This window comes from Grus americana, chromosome 5 (assembly GCF_028858705.1).
Source record: "Grus americana isolate bGruAme1 chromosome 5, bGruAme1.mat, whole genome shotgun sequence".
Taxonomy (NCBI): Eukaryota; Metazoa; Chordata; class Aves; order Gruiformes; family Gruidae; genus Grus; species Grus americana.
Window position 1 is genome coordinate 48140625 of NC_072856.1, and position 20398 is coordinate 48161022.

Genomic DNA, 20398 nt, shown 5'->3' on the forward strand with positions numbered 1-20398 from the left:
GCTTCGTACCTGGCCGCTCTCTCCCGGCTGCCCGCCGCGGCTAGGCCGGGCCGGGCCGGGCCGGGCCGGGCCAGGCCAGGCTGGGCAGGGAGCCTGCTCGCCCCACGCAGTCCCGGCCGCCCTCGGCAGGTGGCCCCGGCGCCCCGCGGCTGAGCTGGGACCCGCCGGCTGCGGACGAGAGCGCGGGGAGCGGCGCTGCCCGGGTGGCGGGCTCCCGGACGGCGCGGCCGGGCTCGGCGCTGCGGCGCTGCCCCGGTGAGCGCCGGGGCACGGGCGCTGCCGGGGGAAAGGCCCGGGGGACCCTGCGGGAGGGTCCGTGCAGGGCGGGGAGCGGCGGGGAGGGATGGCCGGCGGGGTGGGCGCGGGGACCGGGGCGAGGAGACAGAGCCTGCCCGATGGAGAGGGCGCGCAGGGTTTGCTGAGACCTTTCCTGTCCCCGCTTAGGGAGGAGGCGGCGTTGTCCAGCAAAGGTGCCGCCTTTACCGAACAGTTGTCCCGGCGGGGCAACAGTCTGCCCCTGGAGCTCCGGTGTCTCCTCGCTCGCCCTCGGAGAAGCGGCAGAGAGGGAGCGGCGGCGGAAGATGCTGTGCCTCCCGGTAGCCTTCCAGTTGCTGCTGGTGCTGGTGCTGTGCAGCCAGGGCACAGAGAGGTGTCCTTCAGCCTTCTGCGAGTGTTCCGACTGGGATGACTACAAAATCACTTGCAGGGACATCCACTTCATTCCCAGCCTTCCGGAGGACACCCAGACCCTGTGAGTACATTAGGATGATTTAGGGGAGACACTAGCGGGTTGTGAGTATTCGTATTTTGCGAGCAGGACATGCTCAGAGCTAGTGCCTTGTGAGGTGAGGGAGGGAAGCGGTGAGGAGGGGAGTGCTGTAATTCACCTGGGCAGTACACGTAGCGGGAACGGCAGTGTGTGGACTCTGTGTGTGTCAGGGAGACGTAGGAAAAGTGACTCTCAAACCTTATAGAAATGCGAAGAGATGATTGTCCATTGGGCCTTAAAAGTTCTGAGTAGAATATGTAGAATGAGTAGTCAGTCACTGGGCTGTTGTGGGCAAACTGAGCGGAAGGCTGGATTCTGCGTGGTATGTGCCTGGGGAGTCCGGAGAAGGAAGGATAGATCAAACACAGTTTTGTAATTAAAAAAATAATAGGAATTGGATGTACCACCTCACCAACTGTTCCATGAAAGCTTCTCTGCACTTTCAGCTTCTTTGCCAAAGTCCGACAAAAAGAATCCTTGGGAACTGAGAATCCCAATATACCGTCTGGAAGACGAAGTACTTCAGATAAACAAAAGTGTGGAGTATGGGATAGAGCAGCAAATTCGGAGCTTGCTAAAGTGATAGAGCAATTCAAAGACCTAAACCTAAGTGTTTAGTACCATTACAAGCACCGTAGAATATCTCGTCTGGGTTCCTGCTGCCAGTCCAGAAGAGTGTCCTGTGTCGTATCTGTCAGCCCCATAGAGATATGTCAGATAAATACTCCAGGGAAACCGAAGTGGCACCAGTCAGCTATAACTAAGCAGCTGAATCACTCCTGGCTTTTACTTTGTCTCATAGGGCACAAAATGTTTCTAGTGTCCGAGGGAAGGTTTATTTGTAAGTAGATTACTTTCTGACAAAATAAACAAACTCCGTTGATTTCATTGCAAGATAAACCAATAACAGATTGATTGGTTTATGTTTTGATAATGATTCTTGAGACTATATTTGAAAATATGAGCCATGAAATTATTTGAATGTATTTGAATGGACTTCTCAAGATTTTTTTAACACCTGAAAGTAAAGGCTTAGCAAATTGAATAGAGAAAAAAATCATTTATGTTATTATCATTATTTATGCATGCCTTTAATTTTTTAATTATTAGACTGCAGTATTTCATTTAATAAGATTCAAAATTATACAGGTTTTGGGTTGGTTATTATACTTTTGTATATGCAGTTTATTTAGTTTGAAATTGCAGTAATGTTACTGTGTGTAACATGTACTGTGTTCTTTGAAATCTACCACGACAAGCTAGAAGATAAAGCAGTTTCACTTTATAGGAGAAACATGCCTTCCTACAGGCATTTAAAATAGTTAATAGAAACAATGACATCACATAATGGAATTGGATACTTTCCTTGAAAAATGCTGGTATGATGGCTGAGAAGTACCTCTCCACATACAGCTTCACGAATAAAGCACGTTGGCTGCTGGAGTTCTAGTGTTTTGAACACCTGTTGTAATGGGGGCTTTAAGATCACAAGCCACTGTTTTTAAAAGACAAAAACACCCAGTGCAAATCTTATTTCCATAGAAAAAGTAATCAACAAAAACAGTAGAGAAATATTTGTATGTTTATTTTGAGTGTACTTTAATCATTTATACTAATTGGGGTGGCCCTTGCAAACTTTTCAAGAAGTGTACTCCTTATCATAGTCATTATAAGACAAGAAAAAAAATCCAAGTAATGACAATTGTGATTTTATAGTGTAGAGTAGAAAAGGTAGAACATGCACTCTCTAGTCTGTTTGATTTGAAAATAAATGGGAAAATTCTCTAAGGAGATAAGGAAAATAGACCTCTTTTTACCGAAAAAAAAAAAATATAGCATTTTTACTTCGGTTTGCAGTTTTCTCTCTGGATAAGGTGTGTATATTTCCTTCTGTATTATTATTTGAATTGCTGAACTCTGGAGGACCGTATCTAATTCTGTAGTCCCGTGCTCCTGGCAAATGGGTAATCTTTCTTTCCCTCCATATGTTAAATGGGAGTCGTTAACAGTTACTTGTATCTGTTTTTCGTTCAGAGTGCTTTCAGATGCTTCAGGCTGACTGACTTGCATGTGGAGGATAAGATAACACAAACAGTTTTCCTGAGAGATTGTAAGATGTGTGCCCCTGCTTCCGTCACGTTTTGCATCCTTACGCCTGGCAACAGTTCTGAATTAAAGACAAAAGATTCCAAAATAGTTGAAGTTTCTGTTAACTTAAAGAACAAATGAACACTTCTTTTGAAGTACGTTGATGTGCATATCTGCACATTATATCTTGAAACCCTGTACAATTTTCCCCGAATCCAGCAACTTTGTTACTTTAGGTAAAATAACTTTGCTTCTTGGTGGTTATGTATGAACCTCAAGATTTCTGATTTTAAAACTTTCTTATGTGGCTATTCGGTTTTGTAGGGTTTGTAAAGCTAAGAGAGTGGTGACTCTAGGAACACTTTGCCAGCTTTTGGAGATTATGAGCTCTTTTCAAGTGCATAGGATCTTGAAACTCCAATTAAAGTTTCATTCCAATTATTCAGTTGGGACTGTTCTCATTTCTCTGCCCCACTTTAAGAGAGTGGTGTAAGCCTTTTTTTAACAAGCCATGCTTATAAGAAAAAAAAAATTTCCAAACTATTTTAGTGGAAATGTGTTATGAACTTCAGCCAGAAAAGTGTTTGTTTTAAGCCAGTTTTAACATATTTGTCCAAATATAGTTAATGCAGGTGCTTAGCCAGAATAGCTGAGTGCACAGATGTTGTTCTTGCAGATACTTTTTTTCAGTATAAGATTTTTCTTTTTTTTTTTTTTTCCTGTGGAGTAAGCAAAATAAGTAGAAAGAAAAAGGTTTTGTGTATTACAGGCAAAGCTTGTCTTGTTGCCTGAAGTTAAGGATTATATATACTTGTACCATACTATGGTGGGAAAGCAGTCCCAAGTGGTATTGAAATACAGTACTAAAAATATGAAATTAGGTATCAATAATTTTGTCGCATCTATGATATTTTCACGCCTCTCTCTGCACAGCTGACACCTGGCCTGGTGCCGGTTTGCCCCTGCCTGGCCCTCCTTCGCTTCTGCCTCTGCCTGTCCCTGACTCCACTCCTCCTTCACGCTGTGTACCTGCACGGTACTGGGGGGATCCCTGTCCCAGCCCCTCGGCTGGCCGTGCTGGGACAGAGCAACGCTTGGTGCTATAACCTCCTCCCTGTTTGGTGGAATATGCTGGGGGAGATCCTGGCCTTTCGGTGCAAGCAGATCCACTAGGAAGTGGGGGTTCATGACTGTGAAGAATTACTTACACCCATAGATCGCCAAAACCCCACTGAACCTTTGTCCAAAGATATAATTACATCATAATGCTTGAATTACTGCAATACCTTTCTTGGCATCATTATGAAGAAATATTCAGATAGTATCACTATCCTAGCATCAACTCAATGCAGTTCTCAATGCTTTTCATTTTATGAATCTATTATTAGTTGCTTTTATTTATTTTTCCTTTGGCAATAAAACTAATAAAGTTTTGCTTCTTATTTATTTCTTCTCTACATCACCTGCATTCACTTACTAAACTTCAGCTCCCCTTCCCATCCCCAATATCCTCAGTACCCTCTCTTAAGTTTTCCACCATTTAAGAATAGCCCTAGCAAATCAGTCCAATGGCTCTCATCTAATGCAGTATTCTGTTTCCAGGATTTCCCTTCTTTTAATTTTCCTTATGTGTCTGCATATAGAATTCATGTGTGGTACTCTCCATGAATAGTGTCTCAGCTTTCAATTATTTTTACCTGCATGAAGTGTCTAAATTCGGTGTGGTCTTGCCATTGTAGTAACCCTCAAAGGATTTCTCTTCTGCATCTCTTGAGTTTTGTGTCTACGCCTCACCCATTTCAACATCCATAATGTCCGTCAGCAATGAGTTCCAGAAGTTTAACAGAAGTTGCAAGAACTCTTTTGTTGTTGTTATTGTTGAAAATACCACATTGTTCTCCCATCAGCAGCTGCATACGCAATGTTTTCAGGTCCATGTTATGTTCCTTAAGCCTGCTGACAATATTCTCATCTCCTCCCTATACCTTCTGTCACAAGCCAACAGTAGTGACCTGTGTTCCCTCCCATAAATGTTACCCAAAGCAGTCTCATCAGCTGCCTAAAACCCATATATATACATATATATATATATGACTGTACAGAACACAGCATGTCCTGAGTTCAGAGCTGCGTGCATGCTAAATGATTATTCCCCACAGAATGGATAAGGGTTGAGCCCTCCCTGCTTTTTTTCTTTTTCTTTTTTTTTTTCCCCCAGAAGGGATGCTAATAAGGTTCCTGTCCTGTACTCAGGTGTTATTTTCACGTCACCATAATCAAATTTGGTTGAAATTGGACAAGAGGGAGTTAGAGAGGCACAGTGGAACTGGCAGATAAGTGGACACAAAACCAATACAGTCTTTAGGAATATGCTCCTTACATGAGGTATTAAGCTACGATTCTGCATCTGCTCCAAGATATTGGCCGTAGGTAGGATACTTCTTTTTGATAGATGCAAGGTAGCTCACCCTTCAGGGGCAAGGAGCCCTGACATGGATGTTTACTATGTCGGTAAGGGGGAGCACATGGGTACCAGGATAACAAGATGTGGTGAATCAGCTGGTCTCTATAGTTCTCCATGCTGTGGTCAGCTTTTGATAAAAGAGATACGGAAACTGTGTAACATATTTTACACATTTACAATGTGATATTTAGAACTAGTAATGACATGTTGAATATTCATAAATACTTATTGACAAAAATGGCTTTTTTGAACTGGAGAACAAAATACATAGGGACATAACAGTTCTACATCATTGGCATTATTTTTATAAGCTTAATGAGTAGTTTAAAGCATTTTGAGTTCACAGAAGCTACAAGTAAAACTGAAGGAGATGATGTCTCTATATTGAAAACTAAACTGATTTAAAATATTTTCCCCCAAATCTTAGTCTTAGGAACTGTCCAAAATTCAGAGATATTCTGACTTCAGGTAATTCTAGCATGATGTTTTTATCAACTTCCTTATTTCAGAATTAACTGTGGAGCCTCATAAATACATCTTCATAAATAGCCTTGCAACATAAGTACATAATTATTATCCTTATTTTAATGATGAAGTACCAAGGGTCTAAAAGAACAGGAAAAACACTGATGTGGTTAAACAGACAACTCAAGGAAGCTATTAGGGAATCCTTCAGAAAATGGAAGTCATGTCCAAATGAGAAAATCTTTGGAAAATTGTATTGTATTAGCAATACAAAAATATTTTGAAGAGAAACTTGTAACATTATAAAAACTCAGTATAGTCTTTAAAACACAAAAGAGGGTAAGTCTGAAAAACTTCTATCAAACCAAAGTGTCAGTATGAAGCTTTTTTGAAACAAATTGAAAAACTGAATAGAATTAAATTCCCTGAGCCAGATAATACTTGTGTAAGAGTTCCAAAGACATTAAAATATGAAATTGCTGCATTACCTACTGTAGTATGTTACTTACCATTTAAATCAGCCATGGTGACAGAGGAATGGAAGGTCATGCAAGTGTAGCATAATTCTTTAAAAAATGTGCTCTAGGGAATACCTTGGGAACAAAATGCTCATAGGTCTATCTTCTTTGGAAGACTGTGAAAAATAGGAAGGAATCAATCTAGTTTTCATAAAGGGAAGGCTTACCTCACAAATATATATGCTAGTTCTTCGAAGGAATCAGAAACATGTGAATACATTGATTTTTGAACTTGCATTTTCAAAAAAAAAAAAAATCAGCAAGGACCTTAGGAAAGACTTCAGACAAATTAGCTGTTAGACATAGGAAAGAAAGCTGCTTTATGGATTGACAGCAGGTTTAAACAAGGAGAAAAGAAAGGTGGTAACAAACTCTTAATTTTCAGAATACAAGGAATTCATCAGAGGAACTTTACTTGGAACTGTGACATCAAACAGTCTGGGTGTAGGCTGCTCCTTGTTTAGGCTATTCCTAGTTTCTTTTAATCTGGGTGTTGAAGTAAGCTGCACATAGATATGCTGTGATCTTGATGTGTGATCAATATATTCCATTTTTATATCCTGCTATTGCTCCTCAATAGCCTGCCACCAGCTCTTATTGGTAGCTGAAAAGACAAAAATCTTACTGTTCCCTTTGAGTGAGCCCAATTGCCCTTAGAGTGAGCAGAAATTACACAGATCCATTGCAGGGAGACTAAAACCTGTAGTTTACTGTTTTAGCTTCATAAAGGTTGATAACGCAGCTTCTTGCCCGCATCTTTTAGAAACTGGCCTAAGATTGCAGTAAGATGTAATCTTAACTACATTGTAAAAAAATATTTGGGTTGTGAATGATTTACGATCTACTGCCATTCAACTGTAGCAAAAAGAGTGTGTTTGCTTTCACCAACTGTTTAAGTAAAACTCACTGCCTGTGAACAGTCACATGGTAAAATACGTTATGATCATATTATAACATAAGGTTTGAAGGGACCTTAAAGATCATGTAGTTCCAACCCCCCTGCCATGGGCATGGACACCCTCCACTAGACCACGTCCCATCCAACCTGGCCTTGAACACTTCCAGGGAGGGGGCATCCACAGCTTCTCTGGGCAACCTGTTCCAGTGCCTCACCGCCCTCACAGTGAAGAATGTCTTCCTAATATCTACTCCAAATCTACACTCCTTCAGCTTAAAACCATTACCCCTTGTCCTGTCACTCCATGCCCTTGTAAACAGTCCCTCTCCAGCTTTCCTGTAGGCCCCTTTCAGGTACTGGAGGGCCGCTATAAGGTCTCCCTGGAGCCTTCTCTTCTCCAGGCTGCACAATCCCAACTCTCTCAGCCTGTCCTCATAGGAGAGGTGCTCCAGCCCTCTGATCAGCTTCGTGGTCCTCCTCCAGACTCACTCCAACAGCTCCTTGTCCTTCTTATGTTAGGGACCCCAGAGCTGGATGCAGTACTCCAGGTGGGATCTCAGGAGAGCAGAGTAGAGAGGGAGAATCACCTCCCTTGACCTGCTGGTCATGCTTCTTTTGATGCAGCCCAGGTTACAGTTAGCATAATAAAATGCTAGGTGCTCGTTTGTGAACTTTGCTTGTTTTCCCTTCTTAATAAGTTGTAGAGGCATAGATTTGAAAGCTAAGAGGGCTCATGGGAACATCTAGTCTGACATTCTGGGTTATAAAAAGCATAAAACTTCCCAACAGGTACAGTTAATTAAAGCTCCTTCTCCTTTTTATTTTTAGGAGGCTAGAAAAATCACATAATGTTGATTTAAAAATAATATTTAAAAGAATCATATTAAAGAGAGTCCTGTACAACTGTTAACAACTTGTTCAAATGCTCAATCATCCTTGCTTTTTGTCTGCGTTTGTGGCTACTGCTGTGCGGTACAGAGTAGGAAAGTGTATTTCAGCATCGAATTTACGCACTTTGAATTGCCACTCTGGAGTGAATTGCCACTCTCTGCATCGACTCCAAGAGATTCAGGCTTCTAATTTTGATCCTCTGAACTGCACATAAGAAAAGTGCCAGAACTATCCTGGAGTAAATGGTTGGGATAAATCCTTTCTCTCCCAAAATGAAATCTTGTCTTCTTCATTATCTACAATTCTCACTAAATTTGTTCTCTGTTTGAGTTACGTCATACAGGACCTTTATCAATCTCCTCATCAGAGAGTCTGCTTTCCTTTTTTTGATGGATCTGGCAATATTTGCTGTTCATACAGAGATCATAAGCAATTTATTCTTTCTTTCTCAGACTGTTGTAGTGCAAACAACTCTTCAGCTGACAGGTTTCTCTTATGAACTTAATAAAAATAAGATGGTGCTATTATTTAAGAACCATTTCTGGACTTAAACATCAGAGTCTAAATCTGATTATTCCTTTTAAAACAGAACCTTTCACATAAAGATCTAATAATCAATGGAGAGCCAAGTTTGCTGAAACTTTCAAATCTTCCTGTCTTTGGAGTATGTTTTTGATTTTGCAAAGGTAACTATTCCCTTCATTGCAAAAACCAGAAGATCGGTATAATGACATTGTCTCTGAAAGGCATTTTCATGTAAGAGTTGATTGCAGTATAGCATTTTTCCTTTTTCTCGCTCCCCAGATTTTCTCATTTCCTGGTCCACCTTTCTCTTGTAACTGCATTATTTTAGAAGTAGCCTGTGACATCATTAACGCATGGGAAAATATTATCCAAAAGCACCTCAAAATGAAATCCTATTAAGAACAGAGGAATGGTTGTACTTGGTCAGACCACAGGTCTACCTAGTCCGCTGTCCTGTTTCTGATAGAATCCATGAGCCGGTGCTGAGAGGAGAATGTAAGAAAAAGAGAAGCGAATATTATACTTTCCCCAAATGTACTGCTAACCTTTAACAATATGGGGATTCATGAGCTAGATGTTCTTCTTGTCCATATGCAGAATCAACTATTTTCATGTCGTTTCTGAAATATACTTTGTTTTTAAAAGCTTTCAGAGATAGAAGTCTCCACAAGCTCTCCTCAGCAGTCTTTTCCACTGCTTCACACTCTTCCTGATGCTTTTCTTTGGATCCTTTCCAACTAATCCACAACATTCCTGAGATGTGCTGTTCCAAAATGCATCAATACCAGTGCTGACCAGGTACTACAAGTAGAATTGGTGTTCCTAGATGTAAAATGACACATATGGAGAGGTCAGGAAGAGATGTGGGGGTTTTTTTCCTGAAAAAAACATTAAACTGTTTCTAGCTGCTGAAGAATGGAACGTGCAAAAATTCCACCGCTTAATTCAATAGATTTAATTGAGGTATAGAAGTGAAGTGAATTTTCACGTGAATACAAAATAATAATTATTTTAGGCTACAGAAGTAAGAACATTAAGAACATCAGAATAGCTGTGCTGACTGAAATGAAGGCCCGATTTTGCCAAGTACTCTATATCTGAGAGGGACCACAGAGACTGGAAGGGTAAGAACAGGCCAAGCACATGTGACAATCCCTTAACACTTTCCCAGCTTCACCCCTTTTTCAGTTGAAAGAATTTCCTGACCCTGTTCATTAATATGTTTTTTAATTCTCAGTGGATCTCCCTTTGAGTTGCACATCCAATTTTGCCTTGAGCTTATGTCAGCTTCTTGTATCCACAATGTCTTTTGACAAGGAATTTCACAGGTCTGCTTCCTGTTGCATGAAGAAACACTTCCCTTTTAGTTTTGCTGGGTTTGTGTGTTGAGGTTTTTTTAACTTCCTGAACTTGACTCCCTCTATCTTCATATATATGTCATTTTGCTCTTGTTTTTGAAGAAGGAGTAAACAGTCAATCCCATCTTCTCCCTGTCCTTCCTGATGTGTAGAGCTCTATAATGTCTCCGATCAGCCATTCCTCAGCCAGAGGGAAGGGTCCCAGGTTACCCAGCATCTTCTATGGAAACTATTCCGTATCTTTGATCATCCTTCTTGCTTTCTTTGTATTTCTTCAATTTCTAAAAAAATATTCTACTCCATGTGACAATACCAGTACAAATCCTAAATTTCTACAGTGACGAAAGTGTGTTATATATTCCTTTCCCAGTATTTTCTAATAATTTTATTTAGTTTGGGGGTTTTTTGAGTGTTTTTTGGTTTTGGTTTTGTTTTGTTGTTGGTTTTTTTTACTGTTCCTAAGCATTGAATCCACGTTTTCACACATCTAATGCCAAGATCTAACATAATGCCAGGATCTGCTCCTGAGTGAAAATGATGAGCTCAGAACCTGTAATTTTTAATACATGTATCTATGTATGATTTTCCCCCTGTGTATCGTTTACATCTTTTGATGTAAATTTCATTTACCATTTCATTTTTCCAGCCACTCAGTCCTATAAGAGCCTTCTGAGATTCTTCACAGTCAGCTCTTAGCATTGCTACCTTAACCACTTCCTACCATGAGTAAACGTTGTTACCTTACTGTTCAGCCCTCTTTTCCAGGTCATTTATGAATGTATATTAAAAAGCCTAAGTTCTTACCTAGATCCTCATGGAACTTCATTTACTCTTCTCTTTTGTTTCCTATTTTTAACCAATAATTTATTTATCCAAAGTGTCACAATCTTGGAAATGAGCTAGACTTTTTTTTTTTTCTCCTTGGGAAGAACTAATTTTGCTTGTATATTGAAGTGTCTCCCTTGGGAGGACATAATTGCATAAAGATTTTTAATATGTAAAATCCTTACATAAACATTTATACATGCTGGAAAATAACAGTGAAAACTATTTCTTAAAGAAGATCTCATTAAAGATACAGATAAATATATTACCTTAGAAGCTGCTGAATGTACTCTCTTTGATCAGCCTCAAAACTTAGATCTATTTACTTGTATATTGTCAGCCTTGTCACACTATTGCAGTACCATGGTCGCTGTCTTTGGCAGTTTATCTAAGATTCTAAACCTCAAGTGTTGTACAGTCTGAAATACCAGCGGGTACGCCATTGCTTTTGTTACTGTTAATAAAAATGTCGTGGATGCTGACCAGGTTTCCATACCAGCATTTGTTAGTTTCCCTTGTCCTTCACTGAGGATTTTAGACAATCTGACAGGCAGAAAAGAGGTCTTTGAAAAGTTGCCGCTGGGTTTTTAGTACTCGATCCCCTTTTTAAATGAGGCTACAAGTTGAACGTCCATTTGCATACCAGTTGCACTTCTTATACTTGCCTGTGTTTAACTTGCATTGTCATCACCACAAGTCAACTCCAGCTCATTCCTTACATTCCTCAAATAGGAGAAATCAAGCAAATCACATTCATTATTTCACTCATTGTCTATATTACTGTCGTTTGTAGACCGCAACCCTGTAACTGTGGGCATTGTACAAGGACAGGACATAGATGGTTCTTGCCTCCAAAAGTAATGTAGGATTGCAGATAGATATAGACAAACGTGGGCGTCTGTAAGGCAATAGAAAGCTCTATATTTACATATATAATATATGCACATTTCTGGAATAGAGTTGTGGTATTTCCCTAAGGTAGAGCTCTGCCACTGTTGTAATTTATAAATGAAAGACATTTAAGCTAAGTGAATATGAAACCAAAATTACTGTGTGTGTTTTCAGTAGAAATTCAAGCAGTTATGAAACCAAAATTACTGTGTGTGTTTTCAGTAGAAATTCAAGCAGTTTTGAAGTAACTTCCTGTGTAGTTTTATTTCTAAAAGTCCTTTGGTGAATCTTGACAGTTTTATGATGAATGTTTCTTTGCATTTCCCTACATGCTTTTAATGTTTGTTGTATGTACAAAAAAATTAGGTTTCAGAGATCTTTCTGAATGTTAAAGTATCTCTAACTGTTTATAAAGGCCTCCGAGGTTTTTAAAGCCTGTTTCCTTTCTGTCACATATGATATCAGACTTTTGTTGTCTCACTAAACCAGATGTCGCTTTTTTGTTCAAATGGAATAGCAGGAAATTTCTTAATTTACATTTGAAATGTAAAAAAAATTATTAACCAAAGCATGCTGGTCTGTAATCCCTGCTTGGCTAGCCAGATTCTGATCAAATTCCCTCCTTATTCACAAAAGGACATACAAAGATTTCTTTAAAGGGAGGTGGTTCAAGTAGTCTGTACTGCAGTATGACCTGCTGAAACATTTTCACAGTCTGGGAGAATGGCCTCTGGACTGCAACAACTTTTTAATCTGTATGTCTGACTCATATAAAAATCAAGAAAAGGAACCAAAAAAAGTTGGAAAAATGCTGTAATTATATACAAGTGGCAAGAAGGAAAGGCTAGGTAGAAAAAGAAGACAACATTTTGGTGGAAAGAGTGAAGGTTCTCCTCTTGTGCATCTATGGTACCAATTTTTCTTCCTGACCATCACAAAAAAAGGTGATGCTGTTTGCTCAGAGTTTTGATTTTGCAATCAGTATAGATACATGTGTTCAGAATTATATCAGGAGCAAACCTTTTCTTCTGGGCTACACAAATTTCAAAACTGCCATCAGGACTGTCTCAGCACTCATGTTCAGGTATGACAAAACATCGTAATGGAGATAGCTTCTGAAGAAGTTCTTGAATAATTGTTTTTCTTTGTAACTGAATTTACCCACCGAGAAGGAATAGAATTATTTTATAATGGCTATGGTGAGCTCTGGACTTTCATTTTTTTTAACCTTTTTTCACCCTCTTGTTGTGACAGACTTCCCCTTTTCCCGACTTGCATCTGTCCTTGTGGAGGAAGGGAGAGGAAATTCACCACTCAGAGAGGTTCTGCAGGAAAATTGTATTTCATATAGTCCTAGTTTATATTACCATTTGTGGAAACTCCCTAATTAAACGGGTAGGGAGAAAAGTGCATTTTTTAATGTGGAGTCTTTTAATCTATTTTGGTGGGCATTTCCTTTCTGCCTAATGGGTCTGAGTTGAAAGCAGCTTACTTCATTAGTTCCTGGGGGACAAGTGTGTGTACTAACCCTTTGGAGCATCCTGGAGCATAAAACCTTAACAATTATTGTACTGGGTCATAAAGAAAGCTCCCTCTCAGCCCAGATCCTGTCCTGAACATTGACCAAAAGCAGATACCCAGGGCACAGGGTACAAATAGCCTTAAATACAAGGATTAAATCAGGAGAGCTGAAGTTTTACTGGAGCTGAAACTCCAAGGTGTATGAAGGGTAACAAGAGGGACTTCTGTAAGTGCATAGTCAGCAAGAGCAAAACCAAGGAAACTATGGGCTAACTGCTCAGGGGGATAAGGGACCTAGTGACACAGAATATGGAAAAGGCCTCAATGCCTTCTTTGCGCTGGTTTTTTTTTTTTCATCTGCTCCCAGGCCTCCTTGGTCCCTTTGCCTAGTAACGCAGCCTGAGGAAATGGAGCATTACTTGCAGTGGAAGAGAGACTAAAGCAGCACCGAAGTGTACTGGAGGTACAGAAATCTATGGGATCAGATGGGATGCACCTAAGGGTGATGAGGGAGCTGGTCGATGTCATTATGAGGCCACTCTACCACCTTTGAAAGGTCATGGTGATCAAGGAAGGTTGGTGATGTCTGAAAAAGGCAAACTTCACCCACATCTTCCATTAAGGCAAAAAGAAGGATCTGGGGAAACACAGGCTGGTGGCTGCTACGTAGTTATATTTTGTATGGAAGTCGTTCTGTACCTTCGAACATCCTTTTGCAGGTGCTATATACACGACCAGTGGCAAAAGAATTTTCTTTATTTTGTTCTATATTTCTATCTTAATAATTCCTAACATGGAGTTTGCCTTTTTGACCTCTGCTGAGCAGCTGGCAGCAATTATAGGCACTTAGTGGTCCTCTGATTAGAAACAATAGTTGCCAGCAATTACAGCCTGTTCTTGCTCTCTTTCTCTATCGGAAGTGAACCTCTTCTGACTGCCATTTTCTGAAATTTCACGGTTCCATTTGAACTTTCTTTGCAGCCATTTAAAGACTCCTAACTTGATATCTCAGAAATGCAGGTCTTGTCTACCGTATTCGGAGTACGTGCTCCTCTGGTGCAGATGGAGCGAGGCGGTGGGCGGTTTGGAAGGGTGGCCAGCAGAGGGACCGTACTGCTGGGGAGATCTGCCCACAACTGGTTAACCAGAATAAATCATTGTGATCTTTAAAGAACATTTAGGTGTGAGCTGAGACTGGTAAGACCTTTGGAACTGATCATACTGAAATTATACCAGTGTTTTTAGGAAAGTATTATTTTTATTAGTAGCTGTCAGAAAAAAATCTAGGCATGAAATGTTCTTTCACCCATAGGACTCTCTCTTAGATACCAGGGCTAAGAGGCAAAACCAGAAGAGAAATCTGCGCTATTTTTACAGAAAAAGAGAATATTGCACTGCTAAAGACATTAAGCAGACAAATCTAGGGATCCAGTGAAAGGTAGAGAAGAAAGGAAAAATAGGAGTAAGAGGTTAGAGCAGAGCCGATCTCTTTATGGTCTCTCTTACTACTTGTGACTGAAAGGTAGCCTTAAAAGAGTTTTCATATTGTGCCATTGCTGTAGTTTAACTCCTTCCTGAATTATGCATAATTATACAGTTAACATGGTAGGTAATAGTGTTAGGTGTCGTTTCAATTACCTTTAGTGGCTCTTCAATCTCTATATTTCACTGCCTCCTTACCTGTGAGAGAAAATAGCTCAAACTTTCTGTGTTGTGTGATTCAACCTTTCTTCTTAAAGACTACCATTTAAAATGTTGGTTTTCATTAAGTGGGGATATACTAGAGATAATTGCTGTATATTTTGGTACCTTTGTTTTTATTTCAAAACAAGTTGAAAAGATTTCTGTAAAATTACTCTATGATGCTTGCTTTAGATCCGGACAGACCACACTCACTTTCTTGAGATCAAGAGAGACCTAGTCTTATTTTAGCATGTCAGCAGCTCATTTTCTATGTTGAGGTTTAAATTGTAATGAACTTACCGTAGATGCAATCATTGCTTCTACTTGAGTCAGTAGCATTGGATTTTGCAAAATCCTGGATATCATTATTTCCCATTGACTTGGGTAAGGCATTAGGGCTCTGTCTGTATTGCATCATCTTGAGTAGAATAGAAGTTGTTGACATAAAATGGGGTTTTTTTGCAGATGGGACCATTTTTAATTCTTGAGTAAAGCAAGGTACTTTTTCTGTTCTCTAAAATGTTGACTACCATTTAAGAGACACCTAAGTGTGGCTAACAAGCTGCTTTACTATTAGCAGCTTCACAGCTGAATTTCTTATTTTGATGTGTTTCCTCTGAACATGAGGATGTGTAAGGGCTTGTCATGGTTTAACCTGGCAGGCAGCTAAAACAACCACACAGCTGTTTGCTCACTCCCCCCCACAGTGGGATGGCGGAGAGAATCAGAAAAAAAAAAAAGGCAAAACTCAAGGGTTGCGATAAAGACAGTTTAATAGGACAGAAAGGGAAGAGAATAACAATAACAATAACAAAATATACAAACCAAGTGATTCACAGCACAGTTTCTCACCACCCAGAGCCAATGTTCAGCTAGTTCCTGAGCTGCTGTGCCTCCCAGCCCACCCCCCAGTTATATACTGAGCATGAGGTCACATGGTATGGAATATGCCTTTGGCCAGTCTGGGTCAGCTCTCCTGGCTGTGTCCCCTCTCAGCTTCTTGGACGCCCCTCACCTTCTCGTTGGCAGGCCAGCATGAGAAGCTGAAAAGTCCTTGACTGCTTGGCAACAACTAAAACATCAGCGCGTTATCAACATTATTCCCATTCTAAATTCAAACCACAGCACTATGGCAGCTGCTAGGAAGAAAATTAACTCAATCCCAGCTGAAACCAGGACAGGGCTAAGCCCAGAAGAATACAAAAGTACATCTGAAGTTTCTGAGGAACTGAGATTGTACTCTATACTACCCATCCCTGTTCTGGCAGATCAGCATTTGACAGTAGTCTAATCTGTACTACATGTGAAATTATTCCATCACAGTTGGTGATGAAGGCAGATAATTTAGATTTTTTTTACACCACTTCCTGAAATGGTCCAGTTTTCCAAATATAATCCTCTTTTTTAGACTGTTCTGAGATTCTGTAGACCCATGTTATTGATTTTGCAAATATATAAAAAGCCTGTAGAGTCAGATCTGTGAGAAGTTGCCTTCTTAACTGATACCAACAGAAAACATAATATTATTAGCCTTTTGCAAAATACTCTGTAAACAATTGCATTCTAGTTACGGTATTTTGTAATATTTAAGCTTTTTCTTTCCTTTACAGTTATATCAGTAAGCTCCATTTCTCAATTCAGGGGAAGGCTGTTATGTGGTTCTGAAGTGTAATGGGTTGGAAATTTAATGTCAAAAGAAAACAATGTAATGAAAACTGACTGCAGTAGCAATTCAAGATTCAGTGGACTGTAACACTTAGGGAATCAGTCTGTTCAATGACTGTTGAAATCCTCTCCTTAAACAGAGTTTTCAACTCTGGTGTAAAACATTTTTTTGCTATTAAGTTGATCAAAACTAGTAATCTCCACTGACAAGGAAAAGATAAAAATGAGTTTCTACTGCCATATCACCATTGTCTTTTGTAACAATATGTGCAGTATTCTCATCTCTTCTTAGCATCTACAAAAGAACTATTTGCAGTCCCTCTGCTTGTCTGTTGAGCAAGCTCTGTGTGTAGTTAAAGCACACTGAAGTAATGCTTGCTTCTACTGGGAACGGGAACGGCGGTTTGTTTTGTGCTGGCTGGGTTTCTGTGGCATGACACAGGAATTTTAAATGTTACAAACATACAGGAAATGCTACTGATACAATGACTGATAAGCAATGGAAAAAAAAATCGTATTCAATGTTAAAAAATGTTATTTTGATCTTCAGTAGTCTCTCTCGTCCCCTACTGTCAGTCATACCCGTTCTCCATCTGGTCACTTCATTGGATTGGGGGTGTGTGTGTGTACAGTAAAGCGGTACATAGTTTGTAAATAACTTCAAGAATTCCTACAACATTTTTTTCTATGAGTCACCATTGTGGTTATGAACAAATCACTTCACTTTATCATTTCACTTTAACCGAGAGGATAGTACATACTAATTTTTTAGACCTAGTGTGTGTCAACGTGCAGGATTTTTATATGTCAACAGCAGGATTACAGAAGTAATACTGTGCTTTTTTGTAGGTAACTATAATAAAGTGGCAGATTTGAAACAAAACTTTAAAAATACAGATTTTTGTACAATGCAGTATTTTGGAAGCATTTTATTTTGCAGCATGGGCATAAAATTATTTAAATGCTTACCTGAAAGACAATTGATAAGATATTTTAATGGTTTTGGTAAGTATAACGGTGTTTGTTAGAAAAGTAATTAATTATTTTAAGAAAGCTCAAATCTGGTTTTGGCTTCAGAAAGAGTTAAATACTTTTACAAACAAAAACATCTCAGCGTTGTTCAGAAAATGAACTAATTGCAACTAAAACTTTTTTTTTTTTTTAAAAAAAAGCATAGCCCTTTGTTATGATAACCTACAGAATATCCAGATATCGCCAAAGGTCAAGGAAAAATCTTCCAGTTGTGGGAAATGTGGCCAATGAATGGGCTGCATGTCTGTGTTTCATATTTACATGTGAAGTCTCATCATGTGCCTGACTTCTACTTTATTTGATGCAGAAACAGCAGATATACACCGGGTTTACAGGTACCCTGTGTACTGTGAAGTGTATTAGCAATTTTCTTTGAGGAATGTAAGCGATATTTTAAACTGATATGAAATGAAAATTTCAAAGGTAGTTCCCAGTTTTGTTCAGAACTCATTTTCTGAGTACGTTTCTAGGGCTTGGAAACACATTTCCCAGAACAATGCAGTTATTTAACTTATTTTTAGAGGGCTTTTTTTTTTAGTTCAATATTTCACTTAGTAATTTATCATCTTTTCAACTTTATTGTCTATTCAACTTTGCCTTGAATAATGAGAAAATATTTTAAACAGTTGACCAATAGTCTTAGTGTTTATACATCAAGGCAAACATCAATGCAGAAAATAATTTGTTCCCTTCAAATGTTAAACACAAAGTTGTGTATGATTTTTATAAAGAACAGTTTTAATCTGGCGTAAGTTGAAGTGTGACTTGTCACCATTTTAAATCACAATCTTTTCCTTTAGATTCTATAAATTGTATTGGACTTCGCTGCTGTTTTTGAGAGAATATTTTGTATTTGAAAAATGAATTTGGAAAACAGAGAGCAAGTGATTTAATGATATATCCAATTCAGGATTTTACTGAGTCACATATTTAAAGTGCAACTTTAAAATTAGCAGTTACCTCTTGCCACTTCTTAGGATACACAACTGTGTCACGCCAATAGTATTATTTTAATTAAATCTTTCACAGAAATTTACAAATGCGTATTGAAGTGTTATCTTCACCGTCATCATCTCATTATGACACCCTAAAAATACTTTTGTTGTTTGCATTTTGTATGGCCACCTACCTTTAGCACTGAAATGTATACGAAGCAAAACATTAAGCCACTATCTAGTTTCCTGTTTGTTTTTTTCTTCAGATTTTTAGTGGTACCGATTATGTTTTTACCTGCTCAGCCAGCGTCTTTCAGCAATTCTCTGTTAGTGCAGTTCCTCACAGGATTCTTCCTTACCACGTTTGGGTTTTTTTTGCAGTTCTCAATCTCTCAACTGTTTAGGATTAAATACCTCTGCCTTGTAGGTATTTAAATGGCATGCTTTCTTCAGCACTGACAGTTCTGAAATCTATTAAACAACATTGGCAACCTGCTGTTTTGCTGGTAAATGAAAGGTAGCATTCAGTAGAGCCAGTGTCCCCTGCAAAGTCTTCATTTTTTACTCAAATCCAGCGAGAAGCAGCAGGAGATCACAAATTGAACAAGAATAAATTCTGACATGATGGATTGGTGTTTTCTGTTCGCTATATATTAGCAAGTAACCAACCTGAATGCTTGCCTGTCAGTCTGACGGTGTCCATACGCACCTCAGGATGTAGGAAGAAGGCAGGTCAGTGCAAAAACTTACTTTCAACACAGAATTGTCCCAAATGTTGACCTGCACACTTTCCTTTTGAAAGGCTCTAGTATTTCTTTAACGTCTTAGGGCTGGGTCAGTTTTGACCTATACTTTATGTTATTCTTTTGGACTGGTAGTTAATTGTGAGAAAGTAGCTATGTAGTCTTCTAGCAAATTCAGAAGTGATCTCCTACTGTTACAGTTACTTTGCTGTGCGAGTCTTTGCCTCACTCTTACCGCGTTGGTAATACTAGCATGAGACACTAGGTGGTAATCGTCTTCTGGTAAGCTCAGCATGCACTTCACTACGTGAAATGCCTTTTTACATCTATTTTTGCACCACTGAAAGACTACAATGCATTTATTTCATCATCATCATCATCATCATCAAAGATATAATATTTTTTAGTTTGTTTAGTTTGTGTTGGGTTTAGTTGAATATAAAAACCTAGAAGTTAATGTGTTAATAAGCCATTATCTTAGCTGTCACAGTTATTTCTCCTGTATAAAAGTTGGAAAGTCACTGCTTGTTATAATTTTCTCAGAAAGATAAAATTAGTATGTAAAATTCTTACTTTGTTTTTCATATGGTCCTTATTCTTCCTGTCTTTGTGGAGAATAGTTCATTAAAATACTTGTAGCTATTGTTGCCACGATTCAAATTATAAATCATGTCATTTTAATCTGAAATTCTTTGGGTAGTCCCTATTTATTTATTATGTTTTGTAGACAGACATTTAAAAATGTTTTAAAATGAAGAGGCTAAGTATGTAAAATATATATTTACTTCCCTAATATAGCTTACTGAAATAATATCACAGAGACTGCTGAGGATGTTGTTAAAATCATGTATATAGGGTTAGACCTATATTTATATATTAATTAATATAGAAAGTATGAAACAGTTTATATTTGAGGAGAATGTTGGTTGGATTTTTCACTGACTATTTTTCTTCAGCTCCTGCTAAAAGATAATGTCCTCTCAGCGCCAGCATGGCCAACTAGATGCTTTTTGCTTCCTTATTCAGGGCTTTGAAGTAGTTGCAGGGATTGCTGCAGGGAGGCTGCCACTGAGCGAGAAAGATTTCCTTCTCTGCCATTTGCTGGAGCATGAGGTCAGGTCCCTTGT

General features: G+C 39.0%; 1 protein-coding gene across 2 annotated transcripts in view; it reads left to right on the forward strand.

Moving 5' to 3' along the window:
• Positions 1 to 581: 581 nt before the first annotated feature.
• Positions 582 to 20398, forward strand: part of TSHR (thyroid stimulating hormone receptor) — a 72581-nt gene continuing 52764 nt past the window's right edge. For both annotated transcript variants that reach the window (XM_054826382.1, XM_054826383.1), the window contains exon 1: positions 582 to 751. In XM_054826382.1, the coding sequence (XP_054682357.1) occupies positions 582 to 751 (170 nt within the window). The remainder of the gene's footprint in view (positions 752 to 20398) is intronic.